The sequence below is a fragment of the Callithrix jacchus genome, chromosome 3, assembly GCF_049354715.1.
Source record: "Callithrix jacchus isolate 240 chromosome 3, calJac240_pri, whole genome shotgun sequence".
NCBI lineage: Eukaryota > Metazoa > Chordata > Mammalia > Primates > Cebidae > Callithrix > Callithrix jacchus.
Window position 1 is genome coordinate 153,995,857 of NC_133504.1, and position 21,122 is coordinate 154,016,978.

Below are 21,122 nucleotides of genomic sequence, written 5' to 3' on the forward strand. Positions count from 1 at the left end.
AATACAAAAAATTAGCTGGGCATGGTGGCGCGTGCCTGTAATCCCAGCTACTCAGGAAGCTGAAGCAGGAGAATTGCCTGAACCCAGGAGGCAGAAGTTGCAGTGAGCCGAGATCGTGCCATTGTACTCCAGCCTGGGTAACTAGAGCAAAACTCTGTCTCAAAAAAAAAAAAAAAAATGTATGTCATCACCCATAATGGTATCCTTTTCCTATACTACCTGTTTCAACTCTTTAAAGAATAGGAATTGAGAGTTTTTTGAAATCTTTCAAAAGTTTGTTGATTCCCACCAGAGGTCAGCACTTTGCTTTGTTTCTGTTGCATTTTAAAAAGTTCATCTTGGCTGGGCACAGTAGCTCATGCCTATAATCAGCACTTTGGGAGGCTGAGGCAGGTGGATCACTTGAGGTCAGGAGTTCAAGACCAGCCTGGCCAATATGGTGAAACCCCGCTAATTTTTTTGTATTATTTAGTAGAGACCCCCATCTACTAAAAATACAGAAAAAACTAGCTGGGTGTGGTGGCACATGCCTGTAGTTCCAGCTACTCAGGAGGCTGAGGCAGGAGAATTGCTTGAACCCAGAAGGCAGAGATTGCAGTGGGCCGAGATCACTCCACTGCATTACAGCCTGGGTGACAGTTCAAGACTCCGTCTCAAGAAAAAAATTAAATAAATACAAAAAATTAGCCAGGCATAGTAGCACACACCGGCAATCCCAGCTACTGAGGAGGCTGAGACAGGAAAATTGCTTGAAGCTTCCAGGTGGAGATTGTAGTGAGCCAACATCACACCATTGCACTCCAGGCCCGACAACAGAGCGAGATTTGGACCAGCTGAGGTCAGGAGTTTAGACCAGCCTGGCCAACATGGTGAAACCCTGTCTCTACTAAAAATACAAAAAATTAGCTGAAGGTTGTGGCGCATGCATGCAGTCCCAGCTACTTGGGAAGCTAAGGCACCAGAATCCTTTGAACCCAGAAGGCAAAGGTTTGCAGTAAACCGAGGTCGCACCACTGCTCTCCAACCTGGGCAACAGAGTGACACCCTGTCCCCCCCCAAAAAAAAAAAAACCAATATTGTGAAACCCTGTCTCTACTAAAAATAGAAAAATTAGCCAGACATGGTGGTATGTGCCTGTAATCCCAGCTACTCAGGAGGATGAGACAGGAGAATTGCCTGAACACAGGAGACAGAGGTTGTAGTGAGCCAAGATTGCGCCATTGCACTCCAGCCTGGGTGATAGAGTGAGACTCTGTCTCAAAAAGTTAATATTTTATGATTTAGCTTTTTGATACGTGTGTGAGTTTTTATTTAACAGCTGTATTCTTCATTGTCAATTTTTTTTTCTTTTTTTTTGAGATGAAGTTTCGCCCTGTCACCCAGGCTGGAGTGCCTTGACGCAATCTTGGTTTACTGCACCAGGGTTGTTCGAGTGATTCCGCCTCCTGGGTTGTCCAAGTGATTCTCCGGCCTCAGCCTCCTAAGTAGCTGAGATTATAGGCATAGGCCACCACAATAAGCGAATTTTTCTATTTTTAGTAGAGATGGGATTTTCCCACATTGGCCAGGCTGGTTTTGCATGCCTGACCTCAGATGATCCACCCATCTCAGCCTCCCAAAGTGCTGGGATTAAGGCATGAGCCACCTCGTCCGTCTTAATGGTTGATCTTTAAACTACCCGATTTTGTTTTGTTTTCAAATAGGATCTCACCATGCCCAACCCAGTTTTCTTAACAATTTTTAGCAGGAGAGAAATGAATGTTGCATAACTAAGAGGAGCATGACACAGACCTGACTTTTGCCACTTGGCTCTGCCACACACTGACTATGTGTTGACTTGAGTGGGTTGTTTGACTTTTCTGGTCTTCTGTTCAACTGTTAAATTAAATTGATAATTTATCTCAGTAGGAATGGCTTGAAGATAACTATTATTTTTTTCCCCACATAATCATATTCTTGAAATGCTTATCTTTTAATTTATGGTGGTCATCAAATAGATTTAGATATTACGCTCGGGTACATGAAATATACTAGGATTGTGCAGTTACACCACAGTAGCCTAACTTTTCCTAGCCAAACTCTCATTTTCTGAACTCAGCTGAATGAGGGTTTTTTTTAGATCAGTCTCTTGCTTATCTAAACTCTTTCTGCTTGGTGTTTGAAACACACCATCTCAGTGGATTTAGGTTACACTTTACTACTTGTTATCAAAACTCTTGGAATCCAGGAATCAATAGATTAGAATATTGTGGGATCCTTGTGTAGAAGTCAGCAGTCTTGACTTAAACAAACTTAGGTACAAAAATGCATATTGCCATAGACATTCACTTACATTATATACTTAACAATGCTTACTAAAGGGTGGTACATTTGCAAAGGCATAAGTGTTTAGTATAACCAGCATCTGTTACTCTTACGGCCTTTTCCTAAAAGTATATATAATTTTGAAATTGGAAATTGAAATTTTAATTTCTGTTTTATCCAGACCTTACTTTCAGCTTGATTTGTAATATAATATTGCTCCAGACCCTTATTTCAACTTTTTTTTTTTTTTTTGAGACAGTCTCACTCTGTGTCCCAGGCTGGAGTACCGTGGCATGTTCTGAGCTCACTGCAGCCTCCACCTCCCAGATTCAAGCAGTTCTCCTGCCTCAGCCTCCTGAGTAGCTGGGATTACAGGCACCCATCACCACACTAATTTTTATATTTTTAGTAGAGACAAGGTTTCACCACGTTGGCCAGGCTAGTCTCAAGCTCTCCTAACCTCAGGTGATCTGCCTGCCTCAGTCTCCTAAAGTGCTGGGATTACAGGCATGAGCCACTGCACCCAGCCCTCTTTTTTTCTTTTTAAACAGTTTAATCTTATTTTCACATTTGTATACATCTATATTTTCTGCTATTATGGTGTCGAAGTAACTAATATTTATAAATTTATTGTGTGTCAAATAATATATATACAAGGACACTTACTGGTACTTTTCTTTCTGTGGGTTGAGTTTCTCAGAGTAGGATTAATAGATAAAAGGATACATGCATTAGAGCTTTTAGATATTTCTATATTGGTTTCATGAGAGAGTCCAACACCTGACATTTCTAATAGCAGGGTATGAGAGCACTTTCTTCTCTACATACCAACAACAGCATGTTTTACAGTTCATTTGAATTTTTTTCTGTCTCCGCTTACCAAATCTAATGCCTATTTTAATTTGCATTTCTGTGACTGCCAGTACGTTTGTTGACCATTTAGATGTAAATTTACCATCTTCTGTAAATTTCCTATTCATATTTTGCCCTTCAAACTTCTTATCTTCGTCACATCTAACTCAGCTTTTTTTTTTTTTTTTGAGACGGAGTTTCGATCGTTACCCAGGCTGGAGTGCAATGGCGCGATCTCGGCTCAACACAACCTCCATCTCCTGGGTTCAGGCAATTCTCCTGCCTCAGCCTCCTGAGTAGCTGGGATTACAGGCGTGCGCCACCATGCCCAGCTAATTTTTTGTATTTTGGTAGAGACAGGGTTTCACCATGTTAACCAGGATGGTCTCCATCTCTTGACCTCATGATCCACCCCCCTCAGCCTCCCAAAGTGATGGGATTACAGGCGTGAGCCACCGCGCCCAGCACTTTTTTTTTCTTTTGAGACAGATTTTTGGATCTGTCATCCAGGCAGGAGTGCAGTGGTACAATCTTGACCCACTGCAACCTCCGTCTCCCAGGTTCAAGTGATTCTTCTGCCTCAGCCTCCCAAATAGCTGGGATTATAGGTGCCTGCCACCATGCCCGGGTACTTGTGTGTGTGTGTGTGTGTGTGTGTGTTTAGTATAGATGGGGTTTCACCATGTTGGCCAGGCTGGTCTTGAACACTTCACCTCAGGTGATCTGCCCACCACAGCTTCCCAAAGTGCTGGGATTACAGGCGTGAGCCACCATGCCAAGCTAGTGTTTACTTTTTAAAAAATCAGTTACCAGCCAGGCGTGGTGGCTTACACCTATAGTCTCAGCACTTTGGGAGGCCAGTGTGGATGCATCACCTGAGGTCAGGAGTTCAAGACCAGCCTGGCCAGCATGGCAAAACCCTGTCCCTACTAAATACAAAAATTAGCTGGGCATGGGGTGGTATGTTCCTGTAATCCTAGCTCCTGGCAGGGCTGAGACAGGATGGTTGCTTGAACCTGGGAGGCAGAGGTCTCAGTGAGTCGAGATCGTGCCACTGCACTCCAGACTGAGCAACATAGCAAGATTCCATCTCAAAAAATAAAATAAAAAAGATCAGTTACCTACATGCTAACCTATGTGAGGAGCCTCATGTAGGTTAGTTTTGTTCCTCAATCTATGCCTAAGAACCACTACACCTATTAAACATTCAGTTGAACAAGTGGTTCCTACTCCAGGTTTTAATACTTGGTCATGTTGTTGATCCATCCTGATAGGTCCAGTAGTCGCCCTCATTGCCCAAGATGACTTTGCATATTTCTTTTCTGATTCCTTGTGTATTGTTTTCACTGTTCGGTTCCTGCAGGCCATCTTACACTTGCTCTATCATAGATTATCTGTTCTCTGAAGTGAGGCTTAACATTAAAGTAGACTCCACAGCTAGGCATGGTGACTCACGCCTGTAATCTCAGCACTTTGGGAGGCCAAGGTGGGCGGATCATCTGAGGTCAGGAGTTCGAGACCATCCTGACCAACATGGTGAAACCCCATCTCTACTAAAAGTACAAAATTAGCCAGGTGTGTGGCTTATGTCTATAATCCCAGCTACTCAGGACGCTAAGGCTAGAGAATTGCTTGAACCCAGGTGGCGGAAGTTGCAGTGAGCCGAGATTGTGCCACTACACTCCAGCCTGGGGGACAGAGCAAGACTTCATCTCAAAAAAAAAAAAAATAAAGGTAGACTCTACGATGGTAATGGTAGCTCATGCCTATAATCCTAACACACTGCAAAGGCTGAGGCAGGTGGATTGCTTGAATCCAGGTGTTTCAGAACAACCTGGGCAACATGGTGAAACCCTGACTCTACAAAAAATACAAAACTTTGCTGAGCATGGTGGTTTATGCCTATAGTCCCAGCTGCTCGAGAGGCCAAGGTGGGAGAATGACCTTAGCTGCAGTGAGCTGAGATCGTGCCACTGCACTTCGGACACCAGAGTGAGGTCCTGTCTCAAAAAAAAAAATTGTTTTTAAAGTAAAACACTGACGTTTGGGTTTTTTCACTTAAATTGCTACTCCTGGAAACTTGAACTAAATTTTCTTGAGACATGAAGATTTGAAATTTATTTTTCCTCATCTTTCTGGGAATATTTTCTGGGGAAAATGAAAATTAATTTAAAAGATGTAGTCTTTTTTTTTTATGGAAACAGTCTTGCTCTGTTGCCAGGCTGGAGCACAGTGGCACAATCTTGGCTCACTGCAACCTCTGCCTCCCGGGTTCAAGCAATTCTTCCGCCTCAGCCTCCCACGTAGCTGGGACTAGAGGTGCCTGCCAAACACCCAGCTAATTTTGTGTATTTTTTAGTAGAGACGGGGTTTCACCATGTTGGCCAGGATGGTCTCAATCTCTTGACCTTGTGATCCGCCCGTCTCGGCCTCCCAAAGTGCTGGGATTACAGGCATGAGCCACCGCGCCTGACCAACTCTAATTTTTTTGATGATTGTATTTCTCTTTAATTGGTTAGAATTATGTCAGTAAAAGCACCAGCAGAAAGACAGTAAAAGATGTAATTTCTGTAGGGTTTTTGTTGTTGTTGTTGTTGTTGTTTTGAAATAGAGTCTTGCTCTGTCACCCAGGCTGGAGTACAATAGCATGTTCTCAGCTCACTGCAGCTAAGAATGGGATGACAAGTTAAAGAACTTCATGTTCCAGAACTACAAAGATTATTATACTTAGATATGCTCATTAATAGCATATAGAATTCTGAAAATACTCTTTAGAGCATACCATCAATAAAACAAACCTTTCATTTGGATGGAGTATAACAGCAAAACCAAGTAGATTTTCTTTATTTTACAAGTACTACTTGTGCTTTATGTTTTTATTATTGCAATTTTTTTTTGAGACGGAATTTCACTCTTGTGGCCTGTTCTAGAATACAATGTTGTGATATCAGTTCACTGTAACCTCCACCTACCAGGTTCAAGTGATTCTCCTGCCTCAGACTCCCAAGCAGCTGGGATTAGAGGCATGCGCCACCACGCCCAACTAATTTAATATTTTTAGTAGAGATGGGGTTTCTCCATGTTGGTCAGGCTGCTCTTGAAGTTTCAACCTCAGGTGATTCCCCCGCCTCCTTGGCCTCCCAAAGTGTTGGGATTACAGGCATGAGCCACTGCACCCAGCCTGCAATTACTACTTTGAGATAAGATCTCCCTCTGTCACCCAGGCTGAAGTGCAGTGGCATCATCTCTGCTCATTGCAGCCTCAACCTCCCAGGGTTAAGCAGTCCTCCCACTTCAGCCTCCCAAGTAGCTGGGACTACAGGCATGAGCCACCATGCTCAGCTAATTTTTTAAATTATTTGTAGAGATGGGGTCTCACTATGTTGACAGGGATGGTGTGAAACTCCTGGGCTCAAGCAAGGCTCCCACTTATGTCCTCGAATCCAGACTCCCTTAAAATACTTTAAAAACATTCTTCTCTAATAGAGTTCATTAATATTTAAGGAATTTGTGTTTATAGAATTGTTTTGTGCATTTTTAGGAAATTAATTCTGATCAGGCTACCCAGGGCAACATCAGCAGTGACCGAGGAAAGAAAAGAACAGTAACAGCAGCTGGTACAGAAAATATCCAACAAACAACAGATGAGAAAGTAGACGAATCGGGACCGCCTGCCCCTTCCAAACCCAGGAGAGGACGTCGACCCAAGTCAGAATCTCAGGGCAATGCAACCAAAAATGATGATCTAAATAAACCTATTAACAAGGGAAGGAAAAGAGCTGCAGTGGGTCAGGAGAGCCCTGGGGGTTTGGAAGCAGGTAATGCCAAAGCACCCAAACTGCAAGATGTAGCCAAAAAGGCAGCACCAGCAGAAAGACAGATTGACTTACAAAGGTAATGTATGCAATTCTTCCTGAAGTATGAATTTAGACATTGTGTTTTATTCTTAGTATATTTTTAGTGCCAGTTACCCCAACACCTAAGCATTTCAGAGTGAAACCTGCATTTTCTTTTTCTGGGTAAGTTTATAATAGTATCTGTTTATTATCTCATAACCTCCACTTTTAAGGCAGGAATTTGAAGAAAGATCTTTTTTTCTTTGTGTAATTTTTATTTAGAATATCGTATTTTTATATTTTTATTAACAAGACAGATATTAATCTTTTGCTTAGTGCCTTTCAAGTGGTTGCAGAATTTTACATAAAATAAGGGCTACCTTTTGGATATAGGCAGGGTCTCATAATGGAGAAAACAGTCACAAAATGTGAATTGCTAATAAGTCCCACTCTTTAATTCTTCGTGTTATAGTTAATTCTAACACAGGTCGGCCAGGCGCGGTGGCTCACGCCTGTAATCCCAGCACTTTGGGAGGCCGAGGCGGGTGGATCACGAGGTCAAGAGATCGAGACCATCCTGGTCAACATGGTGAAACACTGTTTCTACTAAAAATACAAAAAAAAAAAAATTAGCTGAGCATGGTGGCACGTGCCTGTAATCCCAGCTACTCAGGAGGCTGAGGCAGGAGAATTGCCTGAACCCAGGAGGCGGAGGTTGCAGTGAGCCAAGATCGTGCCATTGCACTCCAGCCTGGGTAATGAGCAAAACTCTGTCTCAAAAAAAAAAAAAAAAAAAAAAAAATTCTGACACAGGTCAACAACTTACATCTTCCCCACCCTGCCCAGAGAAAAACAGCTTACCAGCTAGCTGTTTATCTTTGATCATTCTTGGGCTGAGATTTCAGACTTTTCCTGCTGGAAATCTAGAAGGTGGCTTCTTTCACCTTGGCCTTAAAACTTAACTCGTTCTCCTTTTTCCTTACATAGCTAACTAATTTACCCCTCAATTAGACTGTAGGCATTTGAGTTCCTTCTAGGAAAGCATCCCAGCTTTGATCAGCTCAGGATGCCCCACTATCCTGCTTCAGTATTTTTATAAAATGCAATGTCCAGCCAGGCACAGTGGCTCATGCCTGTAATCCCAGCACTTTGGGAGGCCGAGATAGGTGGATCATCTAAATTCCTGAGTTTGAGACCAGCCTGGCCAACATGGTGGGTGACACCCCATCTCTACTAAAAACACAAAAATTAGCCAGTTGTGGGGTGGGCACTTGTAATCATAGCTACTCAGGAGGCTGAGATAGGAGAATCACTTGAGCCCAGGAGTCAGAGGTTACAGTGAGCAGAGACTGCACCATTACACACTGCATCCTTGGCAACAGGGTTAGACTCTACCTCTTCAAAAAAGAAAAAAACCAAAAAAATTAACATTATTTATGATATTCTGAAATTTGGGCATATTAAATTTCCATATATTCTAAGGGCCCTCTGGATACCTTTCATAATCTATCATAGCATCTGATCCAGAAGGCTCAAACCTGATCTGAGTACTACTAGCATGTTACTCCTACTCACTTCTACTTTTATTAACTAATAAGTGTAGTAATGAAAGCTAGTATTAGGGGCAAATTTTGCATGACTTTCTTCTCAAACCTGGACCTTTATTGAGCCTCTGCCTCCTTTATTCATTAGTATGACAGTATGTATCTTAAAGGGTTAGTCTAAGAATTAAATGGATCAGTAAATATAAAGAAAGCACCTAGCCAAGTGCCTAGTACAAATAAATGCCCAGCTGTTATTGTTAGTATTGTTTTGAATTATAGTTTTCTTACCCCTTTACATACATTTTCAGTCATACAAAAGTTGAATGTTTCCCTGGAGATTGCGAAAGTTCTCTAAACGGTTTTAAGAGATCTATTGTTGTCTTCACCTACATAAAAAAGTACTAATCATCACACACAGGCTACCTAAGCCACCTGATCATGCCTCCCATCAGCTGTCCCTTTACCATCTAACTAAAATATACAGATACGGCTGGTCCGAAGGTAGTGAGTCATCTCAATTGCTTGTTCACGGTCAGTTAGATTGAACTACTTGTTCTACTCTTTTCCCCCTTTCACTATTGCACTTGACTAGTCTTAAAAAAATAAAAACAAAAAAATACAGATACATACTTAAACCCTGAAAACATTTTCAGTAGCAGTTGGACCTTCTCTCATTTACAGCATTGTAAAATTCATTGCTTTGCTTTTAGCTACACTGTGTGCCCCAGTATCATCACACAGTACAGACAACAGACATATGCCGGAGTAAAAATGGCATTTGGCCTTCTCTTTCCAGAGTGAAAAGGCACATTTGAGATCATCCATATGTTAATTTTGAGATCAATGGGCAGTATGTTATTCAGAATACAGAATTCTGTGATGATTTTTTAGTCTCAGTGACAATAGGTGGTTACATTAAATTATGGCTGGATGTGGTGGCTTACACCTATAATCTCAGCATTTTGAGAGGCCAAGGTGGGTGGATGGATCATTGAAGGTCAGAAGATCAGCCTGACCAACATGGTGAAATCCTGTCTCTACTAAAAATACAAAAAATTAGCCGCCTTTGGTGGCGCACACCTGTAATCTCAGCTACCCAGGAGGTGGAGGTTGCAGTAGCAGAGATTGTGCCACTGCACTCCAGTCTGGATGACAGAGAGAGACTCCTTCCCAAAAATAAAAATAAAAAATGAAATACGAAATTAGCCAGGCATAATGTTGTGTGCCTGTACTCAGGGTGCTGAGGTGGGAGGATTGCTTGAGCCTGGGGCTGAGGGTAGCGGGAATAGACTTTAATGAATATGGAGTTTCAGTTTGGGAAGGTGAAAAAGTTCTAGAGATGGATGGTGGTAATGATTGTACACAATACAAATAATTGGGCACTTCAAAAAGGTTATGGAAAGCTGGAGTTAAAAGATAAAAATATAGGCCAGGTGTGGTGGCTCATACCTGTAATCCCAGCACTTAGGGAGGCCAAGGCGAGCGGATCACTTGAGGTCAACAGTTCAAGACCAACCTGACCAACATGGAGAAACCCCGTCTCTACTAAAAATACAAAAATTGGCCGGGTATGGTGGCACATGTAATCTCAGCTACTTGGCAGGCAAATCACTGGAACCCAGGAAATGAAGGTTGCAGTGACCCAAGGTCACGCCATTGCACTCCAGCCTGGGCAATAAGAGCAAGACTTTGGGGGTAAAAAAAGATATAAACTTTATCTCTCAACATAAAGTCCATCAACCTCAAGACACTTTTATAAGCAAGGATAGAAGCCATTTAGCCCATCCCTAAAGAACAGGGTTTTGGGAATTTATTACATTATTGACCAAAGAAAAACTGGCACTCTTTAAAGATTTTTTAAGATTAAGAAACAAAAAGAGGCCAGGCGTGGGGGCTCACGCCTGTAATTTCAACACTTTGGGATGCCAAGGCGGGTAGATCACCTGAGGTCAGGCGTTCAAGACCAGCCTGGCCAACGTGGTGAAACCCTGTCTTTATTAAAGAAAAAAAAAGAAAGAAACAAAAAAGTCAGAAGGAGCCAAACCAGTACTATAAGGTGGATGCCTAATGATTTCCCATGGAAACTCTTGCAGAATTACCCTTGTCTGATGAGACAAATGAGCAAGAGCATTGTCATGGTAGAGGAAGACTCTCTAGTGAAGCTTTCCCAGGCATTTTTCTGCTAAAGCTCTGACTTTGTGAGAACACTCATAAGCAGACATTATCATTTGTTGGCTTTCCAGAAACTCAACAAGCAAAAATACCTTGAGCATCCCAAAAAGCCGTTGGCATGATCTTTACCCTTGACCTTTAACTGGACCACTTGACCACTTTCACCTCTTAGTACCCTTTTTTCAGGGGTGTGAGGAGACAATATCTGCTCTGTCACCCAGGCTAGAGTGCATCAGCAAAGTCTTGGCCTCACTGCAGCCTCAACCTCCCTAGAAGCAGGGACTATAGCCACACACCACCATGCCCAGCTAAATTACTTGGACTGTATTTTTGTCTTCAGGATTGGACTGGTAAAGCCGTGTTTCAGTTCCCATTACAATTCTTTGAAACAAGTGCTTCAGGACCTTGATCCCACTTGTTTAGACTTGCCATCAAAAGCTCTGCTCTTGTCTGCTGCTGATCTGGGTGCAAAGGTTTTGACACCCATTGAGTGGAAAGTTTGCTCAACTTTAATTTTTCAGTCACAATTTTGTAACCGAGGCTAGAGTGCATCAGCACAGTCTTGGCCTCACTGCAGCCTCAACCTCCGTAGAAGCTGGGACTACAGGCACACATCACCATGCCCAGCTAAATTACTTGGATTGTATTTTGTCTTCAGGATTGGACTGGTAAAGCCGTGTTTATTTGAAATAATCACAATTTAAATGAGACCAGATCATCTTTTTCACCTCTTTTGGTAGTACATGCAAACAAAATCCTTGCATTTTAGGGATAAAGAGGAAAACCGAGACAGATCAGATGTTCTTGAAAGTGGCATACTTGAAGTGAATGTAACACCCAATGCCAAGAACAAGACTGGGGTGAAAATTAGTTCACATGGGCTGGCACTGTGGCTCATGCCTGTAATCCCACCACTTTGGGAGGCCTTGGTGAGCAGATCACTTGAGGTCAGGAGTTTGAGGCCAGCCTGGCCAATGTGGTGAAATGCTGTTTCTACTAAAAATACAAAAATCAGCTGGGCGTGGTGGCACACACCTGTAATTTCAGCTACTCAAGAGGCTGAGGCAGGAGAACCACTTAAACCTGGGAGGCAGAGGTTGCAGTGAGCCAAGATCAGGCCAGTACACTCCAGCCTGGGCAACAGAGTGAGACTATGTCTCAAAATAATAAAAATAACAAATATTAGTTCAAATATGTGGTACCACAGCAAGACCCTGTCTCTAACCCAAAAATGTAAAAAGAAATTAGCCAAGCATGGTGTATTCATCTGTGGTCTCAGCTACTTGGGAGACTGGGGGAGGATTGTTTGAGCCTCAGTGTTGATAGTTCTAGTGGGCTATGATGGTGCCACTGTACTCCAGCCTGAGTGATGGGTGTCTGGCATCTGTATTAGTAGTAATACTAGAAAATGTTTTATGAGCAGATATCTGACCTGCCAACATCCATTATGAAGCAAGTACCACACTGTATTGACAGTAAGGAAAAGAAGACCTGGAAGGACCTTTCTCAGGTTACTTGGCTAGTACTATGCAGGGCATGGCTTAAGATCCCAGCCTGTCACTTATTATCTGCCTCATGATAGTGCTCACAGTGGCAGTTGCAGCTATGTTTCTCCTCTAATTTATTAATTTATGTAGTATTTTGAATTTTTTTTTTCTTTTTGAGACAAGAGTCTCACTCTGTCACCCAGGCTGGAGTGTAGTGGTGTGATCTTGGCTCACTGCATCCTCCTCCTCCTCCTGCAGATTCAAGTCATTTTTCTGCCTCAGACTCCAGAGTAGCTGGAACTACAGGTGTGTGCCACTACACCCAGCCAATTGTATTTTTAGTAGAGACGGGGTTTCACCATGTTGCCTAGGCTGGTCTCGAACTCCTGAGCTCAGGCAATCCACCCATCTGGGCCTCCCAAAGTGCTGAGAATACAGCATGAACCCCACCACGCTCAGCCTGAAACACTTTTAAACTGTGACCATTTCGAACTCTTTTTCTTAATGTGTAAGAGGAGACATGTTAGTGTGTATTTACTGCTAAAATACAAAATAAACACATTAAAACAGAAGTTTATTGATAGTAATTCAGCCGATGTTTTGACTGTCCTTCAGTTGAATGGTCAGAATCCTGAAAGTACTGTTTGTATTTCATGTGGAACTGTAGCTTCCACCTTGCTACAAGATTCTAAACATAGCTCTCATTAACTGTAAGTATTCCCTATGAGTGATTTGACATTCCACCTGCATTTTCCAGAGACCTGATTGACAATCATCCTGTTAAGGTTATATCATTACAGTTTCAACCAACTAACTGGTAAGAGAAGACAGAGAAGTGCCAAACCTGAGAGCAATCAAACACATCGCTGAGCTACAGATGAACCCAGAGTGATAGAATCAGCTCTCCTTAGAGGTTACATTGTGGAGCCTTACCTGGATTGCTGCACTAAGTTCAGCCCTGGGTTTTATTTAATAAATAAGGCCTGGCACCCTTGTGCTTCTCTGTGGCCCTGCATTCTAACTTCAGATGCCCAATTTATCAGTCTTTTCTGTTACCTTGCATGATTCTCCACACCTTTCACTTGCTTGAGGCCCTAGTATATGCCAACTACAGTTTACACTTTGGGTTCATTACTTCATTTCATCTTCAGCTCTTTTGGATAGATTTCTGATGTTTTAAGCTTCTAGAGCCTTTTTTTTTTTTTTTTTTTTTTTTGGAGACAGAGTCTTACTCTGTTACCTAGGCTGGAATGTAGTGGTGCAATCCCAGCTCACTGCAACCCCTGCCTCCTGGATTCAAGCAATTCTTCTTCCTCAGCCTCCCAAATAGCTGGGATTACAGTCACATGCCACCACACCTGGATAATTTTTGTGTTTTTCATAGAGACAGGTTTACTATGTTGGCCTGGCTGGTCTCGAACTCCTGACCTCGTGATCTGCCCACCTCGGCCTCCCAAAATGCTGAGATTACAGGTGTGAGCCACCACGCCCAGCCGTTTTTTTTCCTTTTGAGACAGAGTTTCACTGTTATGCCCAGGCTGGTGTGTAATGGTGAGATCTCAGCTCACTGCAACCTCCATCTCCTGGGTTCAAGCAATTCTCCTGCCTCAGCCTCCAGAGTAGCTGGGACTACAGGCACACATCACCATACCCAGCTAATTTTGTATTTTTAGTAGAGATGGGGTTTCTCCATGTTGTTCAGGTTGGTCTCGAACTCCTGACCTCAGGTGATCCGCCTGCCTTGGCCTCCCAAAGTGCTGGAATTACAGGCATGAGCCACCACACCTGACCTCTAGAGCCATTTTAATACCACAGACATAACTTCTAACGTGGGGCCAGTGCTAACCCTTGCAGAATTCCTTTTACTAGGTTTTTACTCATAAGATTAGGTCAATAATGATTAGTTTTACCTTGATTTCTACCCAAATGGTGTATTATTGGTTCGGGGATATTTTCTTCCACCAAAACAGAGAGGATATGCAAAAAGCTACTGGCCTCAGTTTTATCTGGGAGTTGATGCTGGGGATTTTAACTTGTAAAGTTAACATTAGAATTTTTAGATCCCTTTGGATTTTTGTGGTAAATACATTCCCTCAGCTACTTGCATTTATGTTGGTTTCACTGAGTATTCCTGTTTATGTTTTGGGCTCCATTTGGACTTACTCCTTTTGAGAAAATTCCTTCAGTTCACCCAATAAAATCAATAAAAAGCGATTTGCACTGTGGTCAGGAGACAGTATTAGATGGACATTAGTATCAGCTCTCTGAGTTTGGGATGAAGGAATGATCATCATTTTAGTAGTTTAGTTCACTTGTTTTGCTTCTTTGTGTTAAGGCTGTCATTCAAAGGGAAAACAGTTCCCAATGTTTTGAATTGAAAATATGTTCTTAGGGCCAGGTGCGGTGGCTCACGCCTATAATCCCAGCACTTTGGGAGGCCGAGGTGGGTGGATCACGAGGTCAGGAGATTGAGACCATCCTGGTCAACATTGTGAAACCCTGTCTCTACTAAAAATACAAAAATTCGCTGGGCATGGTGGTGCACACCTGTAGTCCCAGCTACTCAGGAGGCAGGAGAATTGCTTAAACTCAGGAGGCGGAGGTTGCAGTGAGCCAAGATCGCACCATTGCACTCCAGCCTGGGTAACAAGAGCAAAACTCCGTCTCAAAAGAAAATATGTTCTTAGTAGATTTGCTGATTCGTCAGTATGTTTTGCTTACACTTAAGGCCAAATTTTTCCTTGAAGATGAGTTTGTTAATAAACATCAATGGAAAAACAGCCTCAACTTTGAGACTTCCGAAGAATCTGATTTTTTTTTTTTTTGAGACTGAGTTTCGCTGTTGTTACCCAGACTGGAGTGCAATGGCACGATCTCGGCTCACCACAACCTCCGCCTCCTGGGTTCAAGCAATTCTCCTGCCTCAGCCTCCCGAGTAGCTGGGACTACAGGTGCACACCACTGTGCCCAGCTAATTTTTGTATTTTTAGTAGAGACGGGGTTTCATCTTGTTGACCAGGATGGTCTCGATCTCTTGACCTTGTGATCCACCCACCTCGGCCTCCCAAAGTGCTGGGATTATAGGCGTGAGCCACCATGCTCGGCCAAGAATCTGAATTTAAAGAGAGTATCTGTAGGATAGCAGACTATGAGTTTCTAGTTTTCGGATTAACATGGTTTGTTTAGCATGCTTAGTGTGGGAGTGTTCAAGGATCTTAGAATTTGTTTTTCTTAAGCAAAGAAGTTACGGAGTTTTTGTCTCATTTGTATATTGAGGTTTCCTCCCAGGTGGGTTCATATCTTAAAATTAAAGTAACCCTTAAGCATATATCCTCTGTGTATCTTCATGTGTTAAAACAGCTACATTTTAGTTTAATATGAATGTTTTTTTCAGTAACAAGTGAATTTTTCTCAAAATAACATGAAATTTTTCAGAATCCAAGTGCTTGCAGTGATGGCAGTTCATCTTGGTACATAGAATCAAGTCCAGGAGATTCTTCCAGTGACCTGGGTCTTTCAAAAGTCTGAGAGAGCAGCCCAGGAGATACAGAGGACTCAGGGCTGGGAAAGGGAAGCTTCCTGAAGGTGTAGCAGCAGCTTGTAAAGAATTCTTCAATAGCATATTGTTAAAATTGCTTCAAATAGTATAACTAATTAATAGTCCCTGTAAGAACTGTAATAATCACTTAGATTTTTTGGCATTGTTACCTTCATAGAATGTGTATGTAGTAGAGGAGTTTGGAAATATATCTTTCTTTCTCTTCCAGATGTAAAATTGTTGAAAAGGAGACAGTCTTACTACTAATCAGGCTGATTAAAAGTGTAGAGTGAATTAGGCAAGTTGGGCTGCTAAGGCAACCTTGCCTCTGAATTGAACAGCCACAGACAAACCAGAATGCCCCTCTCAGGGCAAAGGAACAAATCTAAATGAAGCCAAACCCAACATGCTCCTTTATTTTCCCCATTTCATCTGTGAGATGAGTTCCTCCTCCTCCCAAAGAGGAGTAGGTGAGAGGAGGTGAGAAAGAGGTCCTGTCCCATGCTCCCAGGGATGAGAATTTTCCTTCCTTTTAGGGAAATGGGATGAATGGAGAATTCCTCCTTATCTCTTTAAAAAAAAAAAAAAAGCTAATTTTTCCTCCTGGTTTTATTGGGGCTTACTTAGTATGCTAAAATGTATATGTTTATCCAGTTCAGGAGTTGAAAGTTGTTTTCCTGCTTACAAATTCATTTTGCCATAGTGTCCTGTAATTTTTCTTCCATAATATTTTTTTAAATATTAATTAAAAGCTATAGTTATTTCAAATAAATAGTAAATAGGGCATTGGATAGCAGTACTAAATCATTGAAAACAAAAACTTTATTGGTGTTTTGTTTTTATATACTTTAGGGAAAGGCTTTTTAAACCAAATTTTAGGAGAAAAAAAAATGAAAAATCTTTTTTTAAGATTTTAGATGACATGCCAGGCACAGTGACTCACACCTATAATCCCAGTGACTCTGGGAAGCAAAGGCGGGAGAATCACTTGAGCTCAGGAGTTCAGGATCAACCCGGGCAACATAATGAGACCCTGTCAGTACAAAGAATTTAAAAATTAGCCAAGCATGGTGGTGTGTGCCTACAGTCCTGGCTGTTTGGGAGGCTGAGGCTGGAGGACCACTTGAACCCAGGAGTTGGGGCTGCAGTGAGCCATGATTATGCCACTGAACTACAGCCTGAGTGACAGATTGAGACCCTGATGCTTAAGGTTTTTTTTTTTTTTAATAAAGATTTTAAATAACAGGTATAGAAATGAAATCATTTCAGTTTGGTTTGTATCTTCTCCACATCTTTTCTAACTTCATTCTATTCTTATTCCTAAGGTAAAAAGGCATTTGCAAAGGGAGAAAATGAAGGCCAAACAGAAGCAGGCTCCAGCTTCTGCAAAAACTTGGATTCACAAATGTCCCTGAACAGAAAATGAAGCTCACTTCAGAACACACACTCTCTGCCTTGAAAACTAAAGAAACTATTCCTTTTCACATGACCACAAGTCCTCTGATGGAAATGTACAGCAGAAACTCTTGAGAGAGAGGCTAAAAGCAACTCTGTTCTCCCCCTTCCCCTAGACTTTTCTTACGAAAAGTCAATAATTAAGCAAATTGCTTAACACTTGGTTCCAGTTCCTGCCTATCTGGAGTTTAAATGCATCATACACCATTAATTTCACGCTGCAGTTTTTATTTTAAAGTAACAAGATGTCTTTACACTGACACTGAAAATTCATCGATTTTAGAGCCAGGAATTCCCATGTTACACAGGAAGAAATAGAAGTCTACTGAATTAATTTTTTAAAAGAAAAGAGATCAAATATTTCTTTGTTTTTCCTTTTGGAAACTTTTATGTATAATTCTTTCTGCCTGCCTACTTTTCTGCAAAAATGAGATGTACAGATTTCGGTTCCCTGCTATGAAAAGTGATGTGGTGGCAATTTTATAAATGTTGCTTTCTGATTTTTATCAGAGTGAGAAAATAATTAAAATTATATTGATTTGCAAGTAGTAAACAGTTCATATTTTGACTTCCCCTCATTTTAGTTTAATATAATTTGCAATAAATGTACATATTGTTGTTTGTTTCATAAAGCATATCACTTTAAAATGGTTTTTACTCCTGTGATTATGTTGGAATATTTGGAATTTTAAAGGAGTAAAGACTGTCCAGCATTTGGTTTTATAATGTTTGTCACCAGATTTTTATTAATAATGTAAAAAAAAGTCAATTTTTAAAAAATAGTTGGACTTCGGCAGCTTTGTAAGGAAAGCTGGAGGTGTTTTAGGATTGCTGTCAATTTTCAGCATTGTGCTATTGGGAAATAAGTGTTTTGCTTTGGTCTGATGGTCTGGGCTCATTTTTATGTTTATTTTAGAAAACTGTTGCATCAATATGTTATGTTTCTTGGCGTTGTTCAGCATAGGTGATGTGTGCACTTTTTGTGTACACATAATCATATTTAAGTTTTTTGCATAAAATAAATGCTTCTAGATGTCATATGGCAGTCTTTTTAATCTTTTTATCATATGCTTGTGAATTTTTTCATGTTAAAGAGCTGAAGTCATAACATGATTACAGTCAACTCTCCATTATCTATATAAAATAGTGACTATGCCTCAGGTTTTTAATTTTTTGGTAATCATAAACTTAGAAAATAAAGAAGGCATATAAAACCTGATTCCGGAGGAACTTGAAATTTGTCTTTTCTCATGACCAGAGTTCGGTCCTCCCCCATTGTCCACTATAGGGTCATCCCCAAAGCCCTGGCAGAATGTGCTGACTTCATTTTCTTACTCATCCCTAGCATGGGTTAAAGGAACAAACAACATTTGTGTTATGACTTGGTCTTGATAGGCTGTAGTTCGTTTACATGGGATATAGAAGAAACAATGAAGCGCCTCAAAGGTGGATGATTCTGTAGAGTGAAGTTTGAGAGTAAATGTCACTTACGTTCTCATAGATAATCAAGAGTTGGCTGTGTACTGCTTGACTGAAAAATGGGTAGTTATTTTAAATATGCATATACACACACATTCAGGTATTCAGAAGATGTTTAGGGAACAATGGATACCAATGATAGAAAACGATACCTTTGCAGGGGCAGAAAAAGCCCTACTCTTCCTTATTGCCTCTTCAGAACCCTTTAGAAAGTATAAAATGTTGCCTCCAACATGCTGAAAAAAGAGTATCTATGCATAAGTATCAGAGAAGTCCCTCAAGCAAGCAGTAGGTGTGTTACATTTAGAAAGAGTTTAAAGTTCTCTTAGCATCAGACAACTTGATTCCTAAGGTTTCCATCGTGTCACCAACAAAAAGTGCATTGATAGGGGCCTTTGGCTCTTCCTCCCTTTGATTAATTGCCCAACATCACAGTTTAATTACCAAGTGTGACATCATATTAAAACGTAGCAGAACTATCTGCATCAGTATATTCCTGTTTAGATTTTTGCAAGAGACGAGTTACTTGATGGTCCTTGTGTGATGTAAATGGCCCACCCCGATTTTGTAACGTGATGCAAGTGTCTGGCGCTAAGGGAAGCAAGGGTAGGACTGCAGAGAGATCAAGCTCATGGGGAGGGACTTGTTTACGGGAAATGTTTTAGTTTTCCTTTTTGAAGGAAAACAAAAATCCCTTAGGAATTTGGTATTCACATCTCAGAGAACTACAACACAAAAGTGCAGACTTATATTTGAGAATTAATATTAACCCTTTGTGTCTAGTTTGAAGCTTCTTGTATTTGTCTAAAACTACAAGCCAGAATTTTGTATCTCCTTTGATAAAAAGTGTGTATAATGTAAAGTAGTTTTGCATATTCTTGTGCTGCACATGGGCTGAATTTTTAAATTTTTTTTAAAAACTTGAAGCAGAACCTTGTAATTTGTGTAAATGACAAGTGTAAAATCCTACCATAAAATGCTAAAGATATGCACTGTTTCAAATAAAACCAAGAAATGCAGCATTACGTAGTAGTGTGGAGCCCTGAATATTCATGTATCCCTGGTATGTCGCAAGTTGGTAAAATGTCTCTGCATATATTCTGTTGAGATGCTGGAGTCTGAATATTCTAATTAGAAATCAAAAGCCACATTTATTTATTTATTTAGAGACGGAGTTTTGCTCTTGTTACCCAGGCTGGAGTGCAATGACATGATGCTCACCGCAACCTCCGCCTCCTGGGTTCAGGCAATTCTCCTGCCTCAGCCTCCCGAGTAGCTGGGATTACAGGCACGCGCCACCGTGCCCAGCTAATTTTTTGTATTTTTAGTAGAGACGGGGTTTCACCATGTTGACCAGGATGGTCTCAATCTCTTGACCTCGTGATCCACCCGCCTCGGCCTCCCAAAATGCTGGGATTACAGGCTTGAGCCACCGCGCCTGGCCTAAAAGCCACCTTTAAACTTCCTGGCTGCGTACTCTGATGCAGTTCACAGTGACTAAGGAAGAACATAGTGTAATAATAAATTTTGAGGGACATTTGGAATTTCCAAACAAGATGTTGGTTTTGGGGGGGTGGCTTTTTTTTTAATGAAATCTTACTCTGTTGCCCAGGATGGAGTGCAACGGCATGATCATGGCTCACTGCAGCAGTCCTGCCCCAGGTTCCTAAAAAAGTGCTGGAATTACAGGTATGAGCCACCAGCCCTGGCCAAAAGGTTACTTTTTTAACCTAAGAACTTAAAAGCAGGCCGGGTGCAGTGGCTCATGCCTGTAATCCAAGCACTTTGGGAGACCGAGGTGGGTGGATCACCTAAGGTCAGGAGTTCAAGACCAGCCTGGCCATCATGGTGAAACCCCATCTTAAAAAAAAAAAAAAAAGCAGCCTTTTATTCATATTGGCCTATGGTTCATCTATTCATTGCAAATTTTGAAACTTACACATTTTATTATGAAACTCATATATAGTGTTATAACAAATTCAAGAGAGCAAGCGGATTACATAAATGTATCTGGGATAAGGTGACCAGAATGAGAGGTAAAAAAAGCTATCACGCCCGGGCATGGTGACTCACACCTGTAATCCCAGCACTTTGGGAGGGCAGCCGAGGCAGGTAGATCACTTGAGCTTGAGTTCAAGACCAGCTTGGGCAACATGGTGAACCCCATCCCTATCAAAAATACAAAAGTCAGCTGGGTGTGGTGTTGCAGTTACTCGGGACACTGAGGTAGGAGAATCACTTAAGCCTGAGAGTCGGAGGTTGCAGAGCCAAGATTGAACCACTGCACTCTAGCCTGGGCAACAGCAAAACTCCATTTCAAAAATAAATAGCCCAGGTGCAGTGGCTCACACCTGTAATCCCAGCACTTTGGGAGGCCGAAGTGGGTGGATCACTTGACATCAGGAGTTTGAAACCAGCCTGGCCAACATGGTGAAACCCGTCTCTACTAAAAATA

General features: G+C 41.5%; 1 protein-coding gene across 3 annotated transcripts in view; it reads left to right on the forward strand.

The window, feature by feature from the left end:
• The window catches only part of PDS5A (PDS5 cohesin associated factor A), a 157,734-nt gene extending 138,042 nt beyond the window's left edge, over positions 1-19,692 (forward strand). For 2 of the 3 annotated variants that reach the window (XR_013533134.1, XM_078367370.1), the window contains 2 exons: positions 6,698-7,050; positions 17,059-19,692. Coding sequence is in view for 2 of the 3 variants with exons in the window: in XM_078367370.1 (XP_078223496.1) it covers positions 6,698-7,050; positions 17,059-17,062 (357 nt within the window). In the remaining variant the exon portion in view is untranslated. Of the gene's footprint in view, positions 1-6,697; positions 7,051-15,962; positions 16,163-17,058 lie in introns of those variants that run through there. The other variant, XM_078367369.1, reaches the window with a different exon arrangement.
• The last annotated feature ends 1,430 nt before the right edge of the window (positions 19,693-21,122 follow it).